At 38.3% G+C, this 18124-nt stretch overlaps 1 protein-coding gene across 1 annotated transcript in view; it reads left to right on the plus strand.

Moving 5' to 3' along the window:
* Window positions 1-18124, plus strand: part of RYR3 (ryanodine receptor 3) — a 314923-nt gene that overhangs the window by 198897 nt on the left and 97902 nt on the right. Inside the window, 3 exon segments of the mRNA XM_035889788.1 lie at window positions 1286-1423; window positions 14543-14816; window positions 16644-16758. Of these exon segments, the coding sequence (XP_035745681.1) occupies window positions 1286-1423; window positions 14543-14816; window positions 16644-16758 (527 nt within the window).

Here is an 18124-nt window from a genome sequence, read left to right on the forward strand (position 1 = left end):
AGTGCCAGCCTTCTTGTCCATCCACTTCAGCTTCTCAAGAGTTCTCTTTCCAATGTCTGTCTCTTGCTTCCAGGGCCTAGCTTTTTTCCCAGTGCTGAATAGTTTCTTGCTTTCTTTAACATCCTTGTTTGCTTTCTCTTTCCTCTCCTTATTGGCTACATTCCCTCTTCTTAGTTTTTCCAGACTTGTGCTGCGGCCTTCCTTCATTCTTAGTTTTTCATTTTGCCCAGCCAGTCTCACTTTCCCTGTCCCTTAAATTGCCTGTGTAACCTCCAATTTCAAGTTCTATTTCTCTCATTCTCTCCCTCTGCCTCTGAGGTTTTTTCCTTCCTAGTCACTTAGTCACTCCTACTCATAACTTTAACTCCTTCTCCTTGGTAGCTGCCAGTGGCAGAGTTTCTCCAACCTGGTACCACATTTCAGTTCTTTTTTCGTTTCTTCATTTCTTTTTTTAATACCAATTTTAGCCTCTGCAGTGTATTCTTTTCCCTCTGGTCCAGCTTGTATCTCTTTAGTATTCTGTCTGGAAGTCTTTTCCTTTTCTCAGTTTCACTTTGACCAGCAGCCAAACAGCAAAAGCTTACATTTCAGCTCAGCACAATTAGCTCTGGTCTGAAGGGATCCTGCTTTATATGTTCTGTGCTTCTGCACCTAACACATGTGGTGTCTGATCATCACTAAGAGGTGTAAAAGATTTGAAAATGCTTTGAATGGTTGTGAAGCAATGTAGTGAACTGAACTGTATTAAACTACCTTGTAAAATGACATCCCATCATACACATTTTCATGAAAAACATGTATCACTGGTATAATCTCTGAACATCTGCCTTCTTACGGTTTTAAATTCAGTTCATATGTTTGTTCGTGACTGCTAAATACCTCAGCTGAAAAATTGTACTATATTGTGAGATACAGCCGTACATGTCTGTCTTTAGCTTACATTCTGCAATATGAAACAAAGGATCACATATTTAATAAAATACGACTCTGAGTCGAAACTAATTGCCATAGTAGAATCTTCAAAAAAATACCACCTCTTTGGTTGTAATACTGAAAAAATAACATTATAAATCTGGATATGTATGTGTACTGAAATAAACATAATTTAAGTGGTGCTACCGTAGCTAACATGTTAGAGCTGCTGGCCTTACTGCATTTTTTTTCCTGTATGAAATTTTCTGGTTAAAAAAAATTAATGTAGATATTTTGGTAGTGTTTAAATATTGAAGGAGTTAATCTTCAAAGTTTTAAGTTTTGTTTCTAACCAGTTTTATTATCCATTAAGGTATTCCACTAGAAGAGGAGGAAGAGGAAGAAGAAGATTCCTCCTTGACTGGCAAACTCCGTTCGTTAATGTATAAAATCAAAGGTCCACCAAAAGCAGAAAAAGTAGAACCTAAGGAGGAAGAGGAACAATCTCCTAGTAAGTTTTCTTTCCACATAAATACTTCCATGACTAAGTGTTAAAAGTGTAAGTAGTAAACAAGAGTGTATTTTCTAATAAAACCTTATAGCAGACTGAAGAAGTAGACTATCTTTTTAAGTTTCTTCTGACTCTTAGAACAATGATCATACATACTGAATATCTTACATGCATTGTTAAACAAGAATTTTAAATGTGTGGAAGATTTTGGATCCAGGTCATTTACTCTGTGATTGAAAATTTTCATATTCTTTGCAAACAAATGTAAAAAGTTAGTTATGGCACAATAACCTAGACTCAAATATTCCAAACTTGACAAGATTCCTTTTTTTTTTTTAAATGCAAAAACTTACGTCTTTACAGCTTAATATCATTTTTCTTTTCTCCACGAGAAACTGTATGCATCTCAGTATCAAGATTATGTGACAAAATGGTTTCATAGTTCTTGTTTTTGTATAAAAAGGGATGGCTTTCACTTATTTCACCTGATGATGGTGAATATATACATTAATTAAAAAATAATAACTTATTCTGATTTATCTCAAGCATCACGTGCATGCACACATATACATCCATACCATAGCCTTTTTGACCATATCCTTTTTGAATTTAAAGAAATATTCAATCTATTTGACTAATTAAACAGAAAGAACTTATTTTCACAAGTACAAATTCTGTATTCATAAGTGCTTGAGTTAACAGAATTTTCCAGAATTTAGTATTGCTGGTTTTTATTCTGCTCTTTGCTTTTATTAAGCTTCAACATCTGTCTCTGAAATCAGAAGACAGGGAAAAATACTGTCTAGATACCATCAGTTTGCCTGAAAACTTTTCTCTGTAGTTTGTAAGTCTCATTGCCTTTCACAGTGAGCTTTCATGTTGCTTAAATATTCATGAGAACAGAGACCATTTAGCAGGAATTTTTTTGAGGACGTTCCTTTTTGCAGCAGAATATTATAGACGACTGGGATATCCCTGTGTGTTTTCTGAGTAATATTAAGCTATTAACATTTCTTAAAAATAGAAATATTTAACTCAAAACACTTGAAAAGTCTATGTATATGTTTTGAAACTAATGAGATGAGAGACAATTTAATCCACAGACCTAGCAACCATATACTTGGGAGAATATGTATTACATCACTGAAAACAGTCCTTCCACCTAGCACAGCTGAATAAGCACGACAGAGAACTAAGAGTAACTGTTGAAACAATACAGTCATTTATTTAAAGTTAATTAGTTTACTGATGTTCAAGAGTAAGCCAATAGATAGTCTTTATTCCTCTGTTTTCAAATCTGCGATGCTTTGTGGCACTGACTCATAGAACCACAGAACAGCTGAGGCCGGAAGGGACCTCTGGACATCATGTGGTCCAACACCCCTGCTCAAGCAGGGCCACCTAGAACAGGTTGTCCAGGACCATGTCCAGATGGTTTTTGAATATCTCTAAGGATGGAGACTCCACAATCTCCTTGGTCAATGTGTGCCAGTGCTCAGTCACCCTCCGAGTAAAAGCGTTTCCTTTTTTCAGATGGACCCTCCTGTGTTTCCATCTATGCCCATTGCCTCTTGTCCCAGCACTGGGCTCTGAAAAGAGCCTGCCTCTGTTTTCTTTACACCCTCCCTCCAGGTATTTATATACATTGATAAGATTGTCCCTGAGCCTTCTCTTCTCCAGGCCAAACAGCCCAAGCTCTCTCCTGTTTGATGCTGAGCAGATAGGTTGAGGAGCCTTCTTCTTAAAAAGGCATGACACTGCATGTTGCAAGGCACTGTGGAGGTTGGTTTTATTCATATGATATATGTTTCAGCTGATAACATATATATTTTTATATATTGCATTAAGAGAAAGCTGTGCAAAGCTTGACAGATGTTAATCAATGAAACTTTTTACTTTGAATTAAAGTTAGTTCTTGTAAGAAACATAAAAGTAGTTGAATCAAGGTTATGTTACACACAAAGGAATGGTGGATAAACCTAGCACTGTAATGCATAGTTTTTCTAATACAAAAATGTGGAAAGTTTGTCTTTTCTATAGAAGACTAAATTAAAATGACATTTGTTGTTTTGACATGCAAATGCCATATGCTTGCCATATTTCATATCAGTCTTCTTATTACTTTACCATGCCTAATGGCATAAAACAAGCAGAAACGGAGGCTAAGAATTTGTTTCGGCAAGTTTTCTTCATATTCCTACAAACAGATTCAGAAGCATTACCCAACAGGTATTTGAACACTTAAAGGGTATAGTATGTTTTGTTATATACCCTTATACAGAGGTATATAACTGCATTCAATAAGTTTTAATTTGTAAATATTGCCAGAGCTTGTAATAAGTGCTATACTGTATGTGAACCATTTCTGGTTCTCTGAAATGCTGGATTTTCAGAGAAACCAAGCATGTTTATAACGACAGAGGGCTGTCTTATATAGCAGCTGGTCATTTCTTTATAATGCTTTGAAGAATATTATTTAGTTGGTTGACCAATTTAAGAAATAATGTACATATATTAAGTAATTGATAACTGCATGCAGTCATTTTAGCAATGGAAAGCTGAAAATAGACTATTGCATGTATTACTGGTGTCTCAAAAATACACTACTTTTAATTAAAGGAAGCACTAAAGTAACAAATGTTACAGATACCTGTAATGTTTGTTACAGAAATTAGTTTAACCAGGAAGCATTAAAGTAACAAATGTTACAGATACCATCCTGTAATGTTTGTTACAGAAATTAGTTTAACCTCTTGGCTACTTGAGAGCAAAACAGAGCTTGTTTGTAAATGGAAGACAGGAAAGTCCTACATCTTGAAGTTATCTCAGGTTCTGTCTGCTTCAGTTGAGTAGCAATTTGTCATTATTATTTAATCTGCAATATTTCATGTTGCATTTTGAAAGTATATTGTTCTATTGGCTCTACTTCCTCTAATAAATTATTTATTGTAGCTGGTTCTGTTACTGGCAGGGAAGGAATAATAGCAAAACAAAGTATTCATTTTCCTTCCTACTACTACCTCTTCTTAGGGTACATATACATACAAACAGACATAAATGCTCATAAACACCCGGAAACACTTGAAATCGTGCACTTTTTATTCTGAGCAGTACTCCTGTGCATGTACGTTCTCATGCCCTATTCCGTAACACAGGAGGAGTGTTCATGGTCTAAATAGGCAAGACATGTTCTGTGCTTTCAATTCCTCTACCATCTGCATGAGCGTTTTGTTGAGCCTCTTTGAGCAACTCACCTGCCTTTCACTGTCATATATTATCCCCAGTGAGGTTGATGTGTAGTGTGAATCTCAGAAACTTTGCCTTTGCTGTCATATGTTTATGAGTTTTCAGTCCTTAGTAGTGACTATGGACAGTGAAGAGTAAGTAAGGCAAAAAGCCAAATTCCTCCAGGTCTTCCACCAAAACATTAATTTTTGCTGAGGTTTCTCATTGCCTTAGTGAATCAAGATCGGGTTTTGCCAGCTCTAAGTTTCTGTAATACTATCCAAATACCATGTGCAGAATTGTACAAGTGACTTGAGGTTGATCTATCAACCAATAATGGTAGTAAGTGCTCCTCTTTATTTCCAGTTTGCTCAGTTTGACAATAGGTCCTTGTACAGACCTGTAACAGTTAAGTTCATTTCAGACTTAATCATTTAATCAAGAGTTGTGTGAGATTAGACAACAACGCTATTTTGTAACTCAGGACACCTCTTACATGATCTGCTTGTTCTGTAAAGCACTGGAGAGGGTTTATCCTGCCCTGGAAGAATATTTTGGTCTGTTAAGTTTGATACTAGGTTGTATTCTCCAGTGACTCATCTTTTGCTTTCTCTTTCATGGTAGTAGGACCTACTCAGTATCTGGGAAGTATCATTTCTTCTTCAGGCTTCATGCGGGTTCTGTTGTCATGAATCAGGAATCATTCAGTCCTAAAGCCTCAGGGCACATGGTGGTTGGTACGTGGAACAGAGCAGTTTACGTATTTCGTATACTGGAGCTTTGGATCACAACAAATGTGGGTTGGACAAAACATTCTATGGTGTCTGTTTTTCTAGAAATTTCAGATAGTCTCTTCAGGCTTGGGCTTCTCCTTGGAGTGATGCATAGTACAAATACGCATATGGATGTCATTCAAAGGACAATGAAAAATTATATAATATTTGTATTATATTGTACTATATACTTGACTGTAGTTGGAGACTGTGAGATATATAGTCTGTGTGTGCACTTCCCTTTTACCCCCTAGGAAATCTGGAATTCAGAGAGTGAAAGGAAATGGGTGCCTGAGGTACCCCAATCCTCTTATATGCATGAAGAGGGGTGGTGGTGTGCATGATGTGTACCTATTGCCAGGGCTAAAAGACTCTGGCCTTGAGTATCTGGTCATACATACTGAGGGTGAATATTCATAGGAAAGAACTATTTTCTACAAAGAAATCTTCGTTTCCTCTAAGCATGCATTTATATCTACTCACAAATGTAGTAGAGGAATGCCAGTAATTTAAACTAGTGTTAATGATGAATTAGTAAAATATGTTTTTAAAAACAAGCTAGAACTCAGAAAATAAACGCATTGAGGCAATAAATTAGTGTTAATTATGATGATAGGACTTTGTAACTGTCAAGTCATAATTTAGGTTAGGCATATATATGTGGGGGACCCATTATGCAGCCTTATAAGATTGTTAAGGCACTGTGATTTCTTGTTAAAACTTAAAAATTGGAAAAGCATTAGCAACTCGTTTAGCAGGTTATTGATGTCACCATGCCCGGTGTTCAGATTGCTCCCAGCTTCTGTTACAGTTTAATCTGCTGGCCTGCCCTTCACCTACTTCCCCAAGCCAGAAGCTTGGGGTGTGATAAAATGGATAGTACCCCTTACACACAAGAAATAGAAAAGACAGACTGTTCATATAAGATAATGAGTGATATGTGTGCACTTTAGTTTTTCTGCAGGTGGAAATGAAAGGAGATCAATAATGCTGTTCAAGCATTTTGGGAATAGAAGCTATGGCTGTCAGGCTCACTTAACAATGGCTCTTCAGGTGCCTCTAACTTAGGGAGGGTATCTGCTATTATAAAACAAATCTCTCGTGTAGGACCATATATTCTGAAGCTATCCACTTGATTACTGGTCCTAGAACAGCAATCAGGAAATAGAATTTACTGGCTTGAACAAATGCCATGATTCAGTTCCCATGTTACAACAGTGAACTGTGGATCTTTCCAGGTGATCTTAGTGTAAAAATATGAGAATGTTTGCATGACAAGGTTAAGTTTCTGTTGAATAATATCCACTACATGTTCAAAAAAACCCCCAAAAAGATGCAATTGTAGCATTAGTTGAAGAGTCAATTGTGTCCTTTGAGACTTTGCTCCTTAGAGTGCTTTTCTACTGAAGCCACAGCATGTTAGCTTATTAGTTGTTACTTACAGTAGACTTCCCACTGACTGTTAGCTCCATTTTTTTTTTGCTTGTTTTTTAAGTTTTGTTACAGAACATTTGGTTGCAGTACAGTACGTTTGTGATTTATTAGCAGTCAGAGTATCAGACTATTGCTGACTATTATTGAGTTCATGCTGGAGTCATCACATCTGATTGTTTCTCCTCTATTCTCATCTGTTGGCTGAGTTGCAGGGAGATCTTTTTCCTCAAGTGCAACAAACACAGCAGCTTCTCCATTTCAGTATAGGGCAAAAGAGGGTAGAAAGGATTAGAGGGGAGGAAACAAGAGATCACTGTCAGAATACATCTGATTAGAAAAAGAGATTCTAAGCAGACTCTGCTAAACATCAACTAAGATACACAGAAAGCCTAAGAGCAGCCTAAAAAGAACTATATTCTTATTTCCTGGGAGTTTTAACTCTAATGCCTGTTAAAGGATTATTAATAAAGTGTTTGTCAAATTTTACAAGTGTTTCTGGCTTTCCTCTTTGCATGAGTTCAGCTACAAGTCCTGAGAGTGTACTGCTGTGCTTAGATGTGGGCAAGTATATGCAAGTGGCTGGGAGTGGCAACTTGAGAAGTCTCTAATTTTAGGCAGTAGGAACTGGACTGCAAAGTTCTGTATCTTTAAGTACTCAGATAAGAAATTTATTCTGGGACTGAGCCTTATACACTCTGGGCTAGAAGCAGTAAGCAAACTCCACAGTTTTGGAATAATATGATGGGTAAGAGGTTGTAATGATTTGGAACCATCCAACCCAATACCTTGTTTCAAACAGTGACCACAAGTGGTTATCTAGGGACAAGTAAGAATAAAACAATCAGATATGATACTTACAACTTTAATGCTGTCCCAGTCTCCAGTTATCTTCAGCTCAGGAGATTTCCTGAGTCTTTAGAGGTTTATCTTTTTATATCCCCATTGTATTTCTGACAGATATTTCTGTAGTCTTCACTTCAGCAAATGCGAACTTTTAGCATCTGCCACATTTTTGCAGGGAGTTTCAGGGTTCTGTCATCCATTATGTGAAGAAACACCTTTCTTTTTGGCTTAGCTCCTGCCTTGTGAATGGGCTTAATTTGATGGCCTCTTCTTTTGTTAGATGAAAAGGTGTGACTGAACTATGGCTTAACATAGTGGCATAATGTACTCTGCTTTAACCATTCCTTTCTTAATAAATTGTGGCTTTTGATTTTATCTTTTTGACTGCCAGAGGATTTGAGTTGATACTGATAATTGAGCTGATAGTTTTATAAGTTTATCAGGGAGGTCTTCCATGTAGAGATATTCAGAAAACATCTAACACAATCCTGGACAACTGGCTCTAGGTAGCCCTGCTTGAGCATGGGGATTGGACCAGATGACCTCCAGAGGTCCCTTCCAACCTCAGCTATTCTGGCAGATAGATCATTAAAATCATAGAATGACAGATCTTAACAGAACTGCCAGTTAACATCTCATCGTTCTATTTATAAATGAAGACTATATTTTCCTACCTCATTTTATTTACAGTGACTTTATTTAAAGTGAATTTTACCACCATTTTATTGCCCAGTTTTGTCCTTTTAAGTTCTGCATTTTTTTTCAGTTACACTCGTATTTGCTATCCTTCATAACTTTGTATCATCAAACTTGCATCTGTTTATCCCCTTCTCAGGCCTTTTAGTGCAGGAAAGTGCTTAACATCACAGAATGAAGCACGGATATGTGCAGAACGTCACTGCTGTTTCTCCTTCTTTGTGACCACCACCATTTATTTCTACCCTCTGTTTCTTATCTTGTGACCAAAAATTCATCCATGTAAGGACAGGGCTCATGGATTTCTCCAAGGCTATTTGCCATATTGCCTAAAAGTAATTATGTACAGCAATATGCTACTTAAAAGCTTATCAGAAGGAAAAAATCAAAACCTTCAGAGGTACTGAAACCTAAGAAACACTAACACTTGTTATAGAGAAACATTTTCAAAACTCCAGAGAGAAGCTCTAAAAAACACAGGACCAATTTGTTGCACTTACACATAGGAACATCTGTGTAGACAATTCAGTATCAGGGAAACAATTTGCTTTTCATTTGTTCATTTCATGAGATTTGGTTTCTTGTGGAATATTATGTTTGTACTAAAAATTATAATTTTTAGTTATATGTATAAATATCTGACAGTTAACTCAAGTGTATAAAATCGCCCTCATAATTGAGTCAGTGTAAATAATATTTTTGTTGCCAAAGTAGAAAATATCTATTTCGAGTGAATCAGATGGTATTTTCCCTCATCAAACAACAAAAAAATCCAAAATAGCACATTACTTTGAAAGTAATATTCCTTTCAATCCAACAGAAAATATGTATTGCTGGAAGCACTAAGGAAATGAGGAACTAGATTTGTAAAACAAAAAGACAAAAATTTGTGCACATTTTGTCCTTTAGCCTTGTGAGAGGGGCCATCACCTGAGCTATCAAAGACCTAACATAGTTTCACAGGAGGAAACCTTAACACCTCCTTGAGTTTACCACTTCAGGTTGCTTTTTATCCCATGTTTATCCCCTTCCCCCTCAATCAGAAAGTAATTATATTATTTAATAAGATCATTGACTTTCTGACAGAAGTGTGTTATATTTATGTAACCAGAAATCAGTGACACTTAATGAGTTGGAAAGTTATGGGAAATTACTGGTTATTCTAGGAAAGAAGAATTTAGTGCAAGAATCAAAGAAGAAGAGATTGGCTTGTTGCACTGAAAGATAATTCGTCTTGATTGAAAAAGTTATATAGTGTTTCGGAGCAAAGCTTGTTTAATGTTTTAATTCATAACATGCCCCTAAGAATAGGGGTGTCTTAATGAAATACAGAATCTGTCCCCACAGAAAAGACCCTGTTTATTGAACAAAATCTAAGATTTAATGATGATTTTCTATAAATACATCATTAAGTAAGCTGTAAGGGAGAAGAGTTAGCAAGTGAAAGGATAATGTAGACACAAAAATAAATGGATATACACTACCTACAAACGCTTTTGTGTTGGAAATTGGGAGGGGGAAGTTCTTACCATTGGAAGAACTTTGGGAAAGTCAAGAGGTAACTTTGCTGGAAATTGAGGAAAGAAACTTGCATTGTTTTAAGAGGGAAGGGGATTCTTCATATTCTACTTTTCAGGTAATTTCCTAAACTCTGGGATCAGAAAAATTGTTTTCAGGGTCATTTAATGTTTAATGTATACAACACAACTACTTTAAGCAATATGCATTGCGTAGTTCCAAACAATGCAATTTTTTTAGAAAGAGTATTCTCAAGTGATAGTGACTTTCTCCAAACAGATGAGAAATACAGATTAAATCCCCCTATTCTGTCAGTTTGCATTTCTTACTCCTTAGTGTGTTTGCATCATCATACAATTTCTGAGATGTTTCCAGGTAGGTCATCTTTTTGAACACAATGTAGATCCTTTGTTTGAACAACAAAATAGCTAAATATTCATCAAGTGAATGAGCAGCAAAAACTGTTCAAGCCACCCTGGCTAGGCCCTGAATTGGATATTAAAAAGGAGGATATCTCACCCTCCTCTCTGGCAGTTTTGTAAGTTTGGAACAGATTTTATTTCCTCCGCCACTCTGGCAAAATTGATTGGCAAGCTGAGCTCACATTCATGAATATTTCTGCTGTAACTGAACTCATACTTGTCAGCCAATAAGCTGTTTACTGAAAACTTAATTACCAATTTCTGTATTCCAAACCTAGGCTGATGATAATAAAAAATACAATGTTTCTTTGGCATGAAGAACTGAAAAAATGTACTACTTTGGCACGAAGACTAAAAAGGAAGGGTAATTGTTGTTGGCAATTCCCTTCTGAAGGGAACACAGGGCCCAATATGCTGACCAGACCCATCCTGCAGGGAAGTCTGCTGCCTCCTTGGGGCTTGGGTTAGAGACATGACTAGGAAACTCCCTGGTCTGGTACGGCCCTCTGATTATCACCTGCTGTTGGTTATGCAGTTTGGCAGTGATGAGGTTGCAGAGAGAAGCCCAAAAGCGATCAAAGGGGACTTCAGGGCACTGGGGTGATTGGTTGAAGGATCAGGAGCACAGGTAATGTTTTCCTCAATCCCATCAGTGACAGGAAAAAATACTGAAAGGAACAGGAAAACTCACCTGATTAACATGTGGCTCAGAAGCTGGTGCCATTGGTGGAATTCTGGTTTTTTTAATCATGGGGAGGTTTACACAGCACCAGCCTGCTGGCAACAGCTGGAGTTCAGCTGTCTCAAAGTGGGAAAAGGATTCTCGCTTATGAGTTGTCAGGGCTCATCGAGAGGGCTTTGGAATAGATTTGAAGGGGGAAAGGGATATAACCAGGTTCACTAGAGAGGAGCCTGGGGTGGCGTACCAATGTTGGGGGTTAAATCGATAGCCCAGCTCAAGTGCATCTACACCAATGCGAGCAGCATGGGCAACAGACAGGAGGAGCTGGAAGCCATTGTGCAGCAGGATAGATATGACTTAGTCGCCATCACGGAAACACCGTGGGATGACTCTCATGACTGGAGTGCTGCAATGGATGGCTATAAGCTCATCAGAAGGGATGGGCAAAGAAAGAGAGGCGGTGGGATGGCTCTGTATGTTAGGGAGTGTTTCAGTTGTATAGAGCTCAACAATTGTGATGATAAGGTTGAGTGTTTATGGGTAAGGATGAGGAGCAAGGCCAACGAGGCAGATGTCCTGCTGGGACTTTGTTATAGACCACCCGACCAGGATGAAGAGGTAGACAAAGCATTGTACAAGCGGCTGGCAGAAGTCTCACAATCGCTAGCCCTTGTTCTCATGGGTGACTTCAACTTACCAGATGTCTGCTGGAAATACAACAGAGCAGAGAAGAAATAGTATAGGAATTTCCTGAAGTGTGTGGAAGATAACTTCCTGACACAGCTGGTGCCTTCCTTGACCTGTTGTTTACAAACAAAGGAGGACTGGTGGGAGATGTGGTGGTCGGAGGCTCTCTTGGGCCTGGCAACTATGAAATAATGAGTTCTCTATTCTCGGTGAAGTAAGGAAGGGGTGCCAGCAAAACCAGTACCATGGACTTCCGGAGGGCAGCCTTTGGCCTGTTCAGGACGCTGGTTGACAGAGTCCCTTGAGAGACAGTCCTGAAGGGCAAAGGGGTCCAGGAAGGCTGGGCATTCTCAAGAAGGAAATCTTAAAGGTGGAGGAGCAGGCTGTCCCCAAGTGCCAGAAGATGAACCAATGGGAAAGACAACCAGCCTGGCTGAACAGGGAGCTTTTGCTGGGACTCAGGAAGAAAAGGAGACTTTACCGCTTTTGGAAGAAGGGGCAGGCAACTCAGTAAGAGTACAGGGATTTCGTTAGGTCATGCAAGAGAGAAAATTATAACGGCAAAAGCCCAGCTAGAACTCAACCTGGCCACTGCTGTAAGAGATAACAAGAAATGTTTTAACAAATACATCAACAACAAAAAGAGAGCCAAGGAGAATCTCCATCCTTTATTGGGTGCAGGGGGAAACATTGTCACCAAGGATGAGGAAAAGGCTGAGGTACTTAATGCTGCCTTTGCTTCATTCTTTAATAGTCAGACCAGTTATCCCCAGGGTATTCAGCCCCCTGAGATGGAAGACGGGGATGGAGAGCAGAATAACTCCCCCATAATCCAGGAGGAAGCAGTTAATGACCTGCTGTGCCACCTGGACACAGAAGTCTATGGGGCTGGATGGAATCTACCTGTGAGAGCACTGAAGGAGCTGGCAGAGAAGCTTGCCAAGGCACTCTCCATCATTTATCAGCAGTCCTGGTTAACAGGGGAGGTCCCAGATGACTGGAGACTTGCCAATGTGATGCCCATCTACAAGAAGGGCCGGAAGGAGGGTCCAGGGAACTACAGGCCTGTCAGCCTGACCATGGTACCAGGGAAGATTATGGAGCAGTTCATCCTGAGAGCGCTCACCAGGCATACGGAGAACGATCAGGGGACCAGGCCCAGCCAGTATGAGTTGATGAAAGGCAGGTCCTGCTTGACCAACCTCATCTCCTTCTGTGAGCAGGTGATCCATGTAGTGGATGAGGGAAAGGCTGTGGTTGTTGTCTACCTGGACTTTAGTAAAGCCTTGGACATGGTCTCCTACAGCACTCTCCTAGAGAAGCTGGCAGCTCATGGCTTAGACAGGCGTATTCTTCACTGGGTAAAAAACTGGCTGGATGACCGAGCCCAGAGAGTTGTGGTGAATGGAATTAAATTCATTTGGCAGCTGGTCACAGGCAGTGTTCCGCAGATCTCAGTTCTGGGACCAGTCTTGTTTAGTATCTTTACCAATGATCTGGATGAGGGGATTGAATACACCCTCAGTAAGTTTGCAGATGACACCAAATTGGGCAGGAGTGTCAATCTACTCGAGGGTAGGGAGGCTCTACAGAGGGACCTGGACAGGCTGGATTGATGGACCAAGGTCAATTGCATGAGGTTTAACAAGGCCAAGTGCCAGGTCCTGCACTTGGGTCACAACAACCCTGTGCAATGCTACAGGCTAGGGGATGAGTGGCTGGAAAGCTGCTTGACAGAAAAGGACCTGGGGATGTTGGTCAACAGCCGGATGAATATGAGCCGGCAGTGTGTCCAGGCGGCCAAGAAGGCCAACAGCATCCTGGCTTGTATCAGGAATAGTGTGGCCAGCGGGAGCAGGGAAGTCATCGTGCTCCTGTACGGGGCACTGGTGAGGCTGCACCTTGAATGCTGTGTTCAGTTTTGGGCCCCTCACTACAAGAAGGACATGGAGGTGCTGGAGCATGTCCAGAGAAGGGCAACGAAGCTGATGAAGGGTCTAGAGCACAAGTCTTTCAAGGAGCAGCTGAGGGAACTGGGGTTGTTTATCCTGGAGAAGAGGAGGCTGAGGGGAGACCTTATTGCTCTCTACAACAACCTGAAAGGAGGTTGTATTGAGGTGGGTGTTGGTCTTTTCTCCCTGGTAACCATCAGTAGGTCAAGAGGAAATGGCCTCAAGTTGTGCCAGGGGAGATTTGAATTGGATATTAGGGAAAATGTCTTTACTGAATGAGTGGTGAAGCATTGGAACAGGCTGCCCAGAGAAGTGGTGGTGTCATCATCCCTGGAGGTGTTCAAAAAAAGTGTAGACATGGCACTTCAGGACATGGTTTAGTAGGCATGGTGGTATTGGGTTGACGGTTGGACTTGGTGATCTTGGAGGTCTTTTCCAACCTTAATGATTCTATGATTGTAAAATTAGATTTCAGTCATTCCTAATGGAGAGATGTTTGTGCTACACTTGGTGCTATTTTATAAATCTTGATATAGAAATGAAGGATAAATTAAAAGTTTAAATATAGACTTGAACTTACAAGGTTGATTCTTAGAGTCGTGATCAATTAAGAAGTTTTCATTCCCAGCAATGCTGGTATTGACTTGAATGCTAAGTAGAATACAAGTAGTTTCTTGTTTTCCAGCTCTCAAGAGCATCACACTTATCTTGAAGGATCTAAAAAATTATTTTTCCAGTTGAAAAATCCTGTTCAGTCTGTTCATGTTTTTGCTCTCTTAAAACTGCCACATTGTTTACTGTTATCTAATATTTTACTGTAATATGTATTTTTGACGTTTTTCGTTGTTGTAATAGCTAGTAACTTTCTATGTATTTTATTCTTTTAGCTACACTGAAAGAACTCATATCCCAGACTATGGTGCGCTGGTCCCAGGAAGATCAAATTCAAGATCCAGAATTAGTTCGGATTATGTACACTCTCCTTCGTAGGCAATATGACAGCATTGGTGAGCTACTGCAAGCTCTGAGGAAAGCATACACTATTAGTGCTGCCTCTGTGAAGGATACCATTAATCTGCTTGCAGCACTGGGCCAGATTCGCTCACTTCTCAGTGTCAGGATGGGAAAAGAGGAGGAATTGCTAATGATTAATGGATTAGGGTATGGAATTAACATAATTTTATTTTTAAGTTTGTGTGAAGCTTTTTGTTATATTAGTAAATGCTTTCATTTTAGATCCTGGGTGAAAATTACTGCTGTACTGAAATACAGATATGTACCAGAAATTTTTGTTTTCATAGGTATTTCCATGATGGCTCCAACTGATCTCTCTAGGGGTATCAAATGTGTCAAAGTTTCTGTGAACTAAGCTATTTTCTCATCTAAGGAAAGTCGACTCCTTTTACTATTGTTAAGCCTAATGCTTAAAGCTTTGTCAAAGTACATGTTTTAGCAGCTCTGGAGAAAACAGAGAACTTAAATCTTTATTGGTGTCAATACTACATCTTTCCCAAACTTAAAGCTCACGTTGTATTTCATGCATGAGCGAATAAACCTGCTGATGTCTTTTTAAAAAAATTGGGAAGTTTGTGCAAGCACTTAGGTAGAACTTGCTGATGTCTTTTTAATTGGGAAGTTTGTGCAAGCACTTAGGTAGAACCAGCGAAGTGTTATTGTGATCTGAAATATTTCAAACTGTTTAGTATTTGTTATGTGGAAACATAAAATATTTTACATAGAAGACTGCTTATTTTATCCTTTATAACATGAGAATTATAAGAAAGTAAGGTAATGCCTGCTGATGTGACAATATTTTTTCTGCGTCTTTGCTATGACATTACCTCTGTTAAGCAGTGGTATTATGGTGCATGCCTGGCATATTTCAAAAGGGAGAAAATGATAGTACGATTACTGGACAACTGTATTTATTTGTCCTTTATCAAGAACTTTGAACAATTTCTCTCATTTACAAACAGTTGTAAGGAACTTCCATTATTCTTATTATTTCACTGTAAAAATTGTAATGTTTTTGTAAAAATTGCAAAGACTAATCTATTCAGTTGAATTGAGCAAGTAACAACTCATTAGTTAGTATGTGACAGTATTATCTAATTTGACCCTGATGCTGAGTTTGTAAAGCTACTGAGAATTCTAGGAGGGATAAAGGGTAAGTTTTGTCTAAACTCTGCATGTGTGTAGACCGCTTTCCAGAGGCGCTATATTGTGAGTCATCTTCCATTCCCAGTTTTCTGCGTTTCTTTAAAGCAGGCAGGATGTCTGTTATTTGCCATTTGTTTTTAACAGGTTGACCTAAAATGTTAGAAATCCCTGGATTCCCTATTGAAACACATAAATTGTGTTCTGGATTATGAAACCAATACAGTGAATTCTAGAACATGTTGAGAGGATGGTGGGCAGAGTGAAAATGTTAAAATATTCCTATTTAAGGAGACCGTATGCCATTTTACATCTTCTGACAGATGGTCTTAATTTCAGAAATATTGATGAAACACAATTAACAAAGAACATTGAATATTAAGTCTATTTATTGTCTTCTACTTTGAAAACCAAGGAAATTAATTAAGGGTGTTACTGCAGAGGCAAGATTAGCTTTAGATTTCTTGATTCCCATTCTCTACTTAAAACACCACAGAACATATTCTTTTCCACTTAGATCATCACAGAATATATTTTTTCTTTAAACAGACCAGATGGTAAGAGCAATTTAAATATGAAGAAATGCCATTTTGAAATAATTTAAAAGTTCAGATTCTTATTATATAGAATTCATGAAAATTAGAGGGATGACAGCATATTGAAATGTGAAGCGTTTAGTTGTCAGGTGGTTTTGTATTATGTTGAAATCTAAGAATTTAAAATGATGTTACTACAGTGAATGAGTATTTATGAAATGTCAATAATGCATCATTGATTTAAATTAAAATGGTGTTTCTTAAAAACACATTGTTGCCTTTTCTTCCATTTTAGGGATATAATGAACAACAAGGTGTTTTATCAGCATCCTAACTTAATGAGAGTCTTGGGCATGCATGAGACTGTTATGGATGTGATGGTGAATGTGCTTGGAGGAGATAAATCTCAGGTAATTTTACTGTAATTTTATTGTGTTTTGCATTTTGAACCTTTCCAAAAGTATACTAGGATGTTTAAGAAGTATCCAAAGAAAAATAGATCTCCTTCATGTAAGATTTTGCTTGTCCAAACTGAAATATTGATTGTTAAAAATAGAACATTTTTTATAGTATTAGAGGGAGAAGCCCAGCATTCTAGGACTTGATTTTTAAAGAGAGGTTATAGATGTTTCATTTGTTTTTTAATAGCACTTCAAAAGGTTTTGCTCTTACTTTAACTTAAATATGTATGTTATCTGCATTTATGGGAGGCACAGCTCTGCTAGGATAATATACGTCTTCATCTTAGATAAAGTGTTATTAGCAATAAACTATTAAGTAGAGACTAACCAACTTAATTTTGAATGCTCAAAGTCAAATACTTGAACTGAGCAATAATTTTTTTTTCAGTATTTTATTTTCCCATTTCTTAGCGTTATGCTTGAATATGTATGTGTTAGTTTAAAGGCAGGGTGGCATAAATTTTGAGAAGCCTGACTGGAAGTTTAGGTTACTGAAGAAAGTCAGAAGTGAAGCTGGCTTATCTTCTTTCTTCTCTTTACTTATGCCTGAGTTGCTTATATACAGTTCAGATATAGTGGTGGCATCAGGCATGAGAACACTGCCTTTCCTGCTCTCAAGCAAGTTCCTCATGGTTAGATTGTTAGTATGTTCCCTTTTGTTTTCTCTTTCCAGCTTCATGGACATTTCTTTCTGTTCAGTGTTAGAGCTTCAAGAGATGGAATGAGCAACCATGCAGTATAGTCTCTGGTTTAGGGATTGGGCGTTTTCCTAGGTTGTGGCAGCAGATGGTTTAAGCTCCAGCTTCTTGGATTAAGTGATTTCATCATGAGGCTGTACCGAGACATGTAGTGAGAGTGTTATAGCTCACACTTCTCAGAAGGAATGGTGAGAAGGTAAAAACTTGTCAGTTCAAACTGAAGAAAATTTATGCTAGGCTTCTTTCCAGCTGTGCTATTAATAAATGAGGAGGTCTGTGGAATATGGTGTGGCTAAAGGTATCTCAGTACCTTAGAAGTATTTTGCTAGTACTGGCTAAAAAAACCCTGGAGAGGTACTTCATTAGTGAAATGTATATCTCAGAAAAAATTTGGGCAAGCCTTCAGCGTTTCCATCACAGTTAGGTTTTAGTGTGTATCTTAATGCCTAAAATAGTTATTTTAAAGACTGTGTGTTTAGGTCTTATTATTTTGGAACCTTAATGTCATGTTGGTTTCTGGTGTTGGTTGTTCATTCATTTTCAGAGAATCCTGATCAACACCCTTTTGACTGACAGAATTGAATAATTTTACTTCAAAATTATTTCTTACTGATTGA

Source organism: Egretta garzetta, unplaced genomic scaffold (genome assembly GCF_000687185.1).
Source record: "Egretta garzetta isolate BGI_Z169 unplaced genomic scaffold, ASM68718v1 scaffold2, whole genome shotgun sequence".
NCBI lineage: Eukaryota > Metazoa > Chordata > Aves > Pelecaniformes > Ardeidae > Egretta > Egretta garzetta.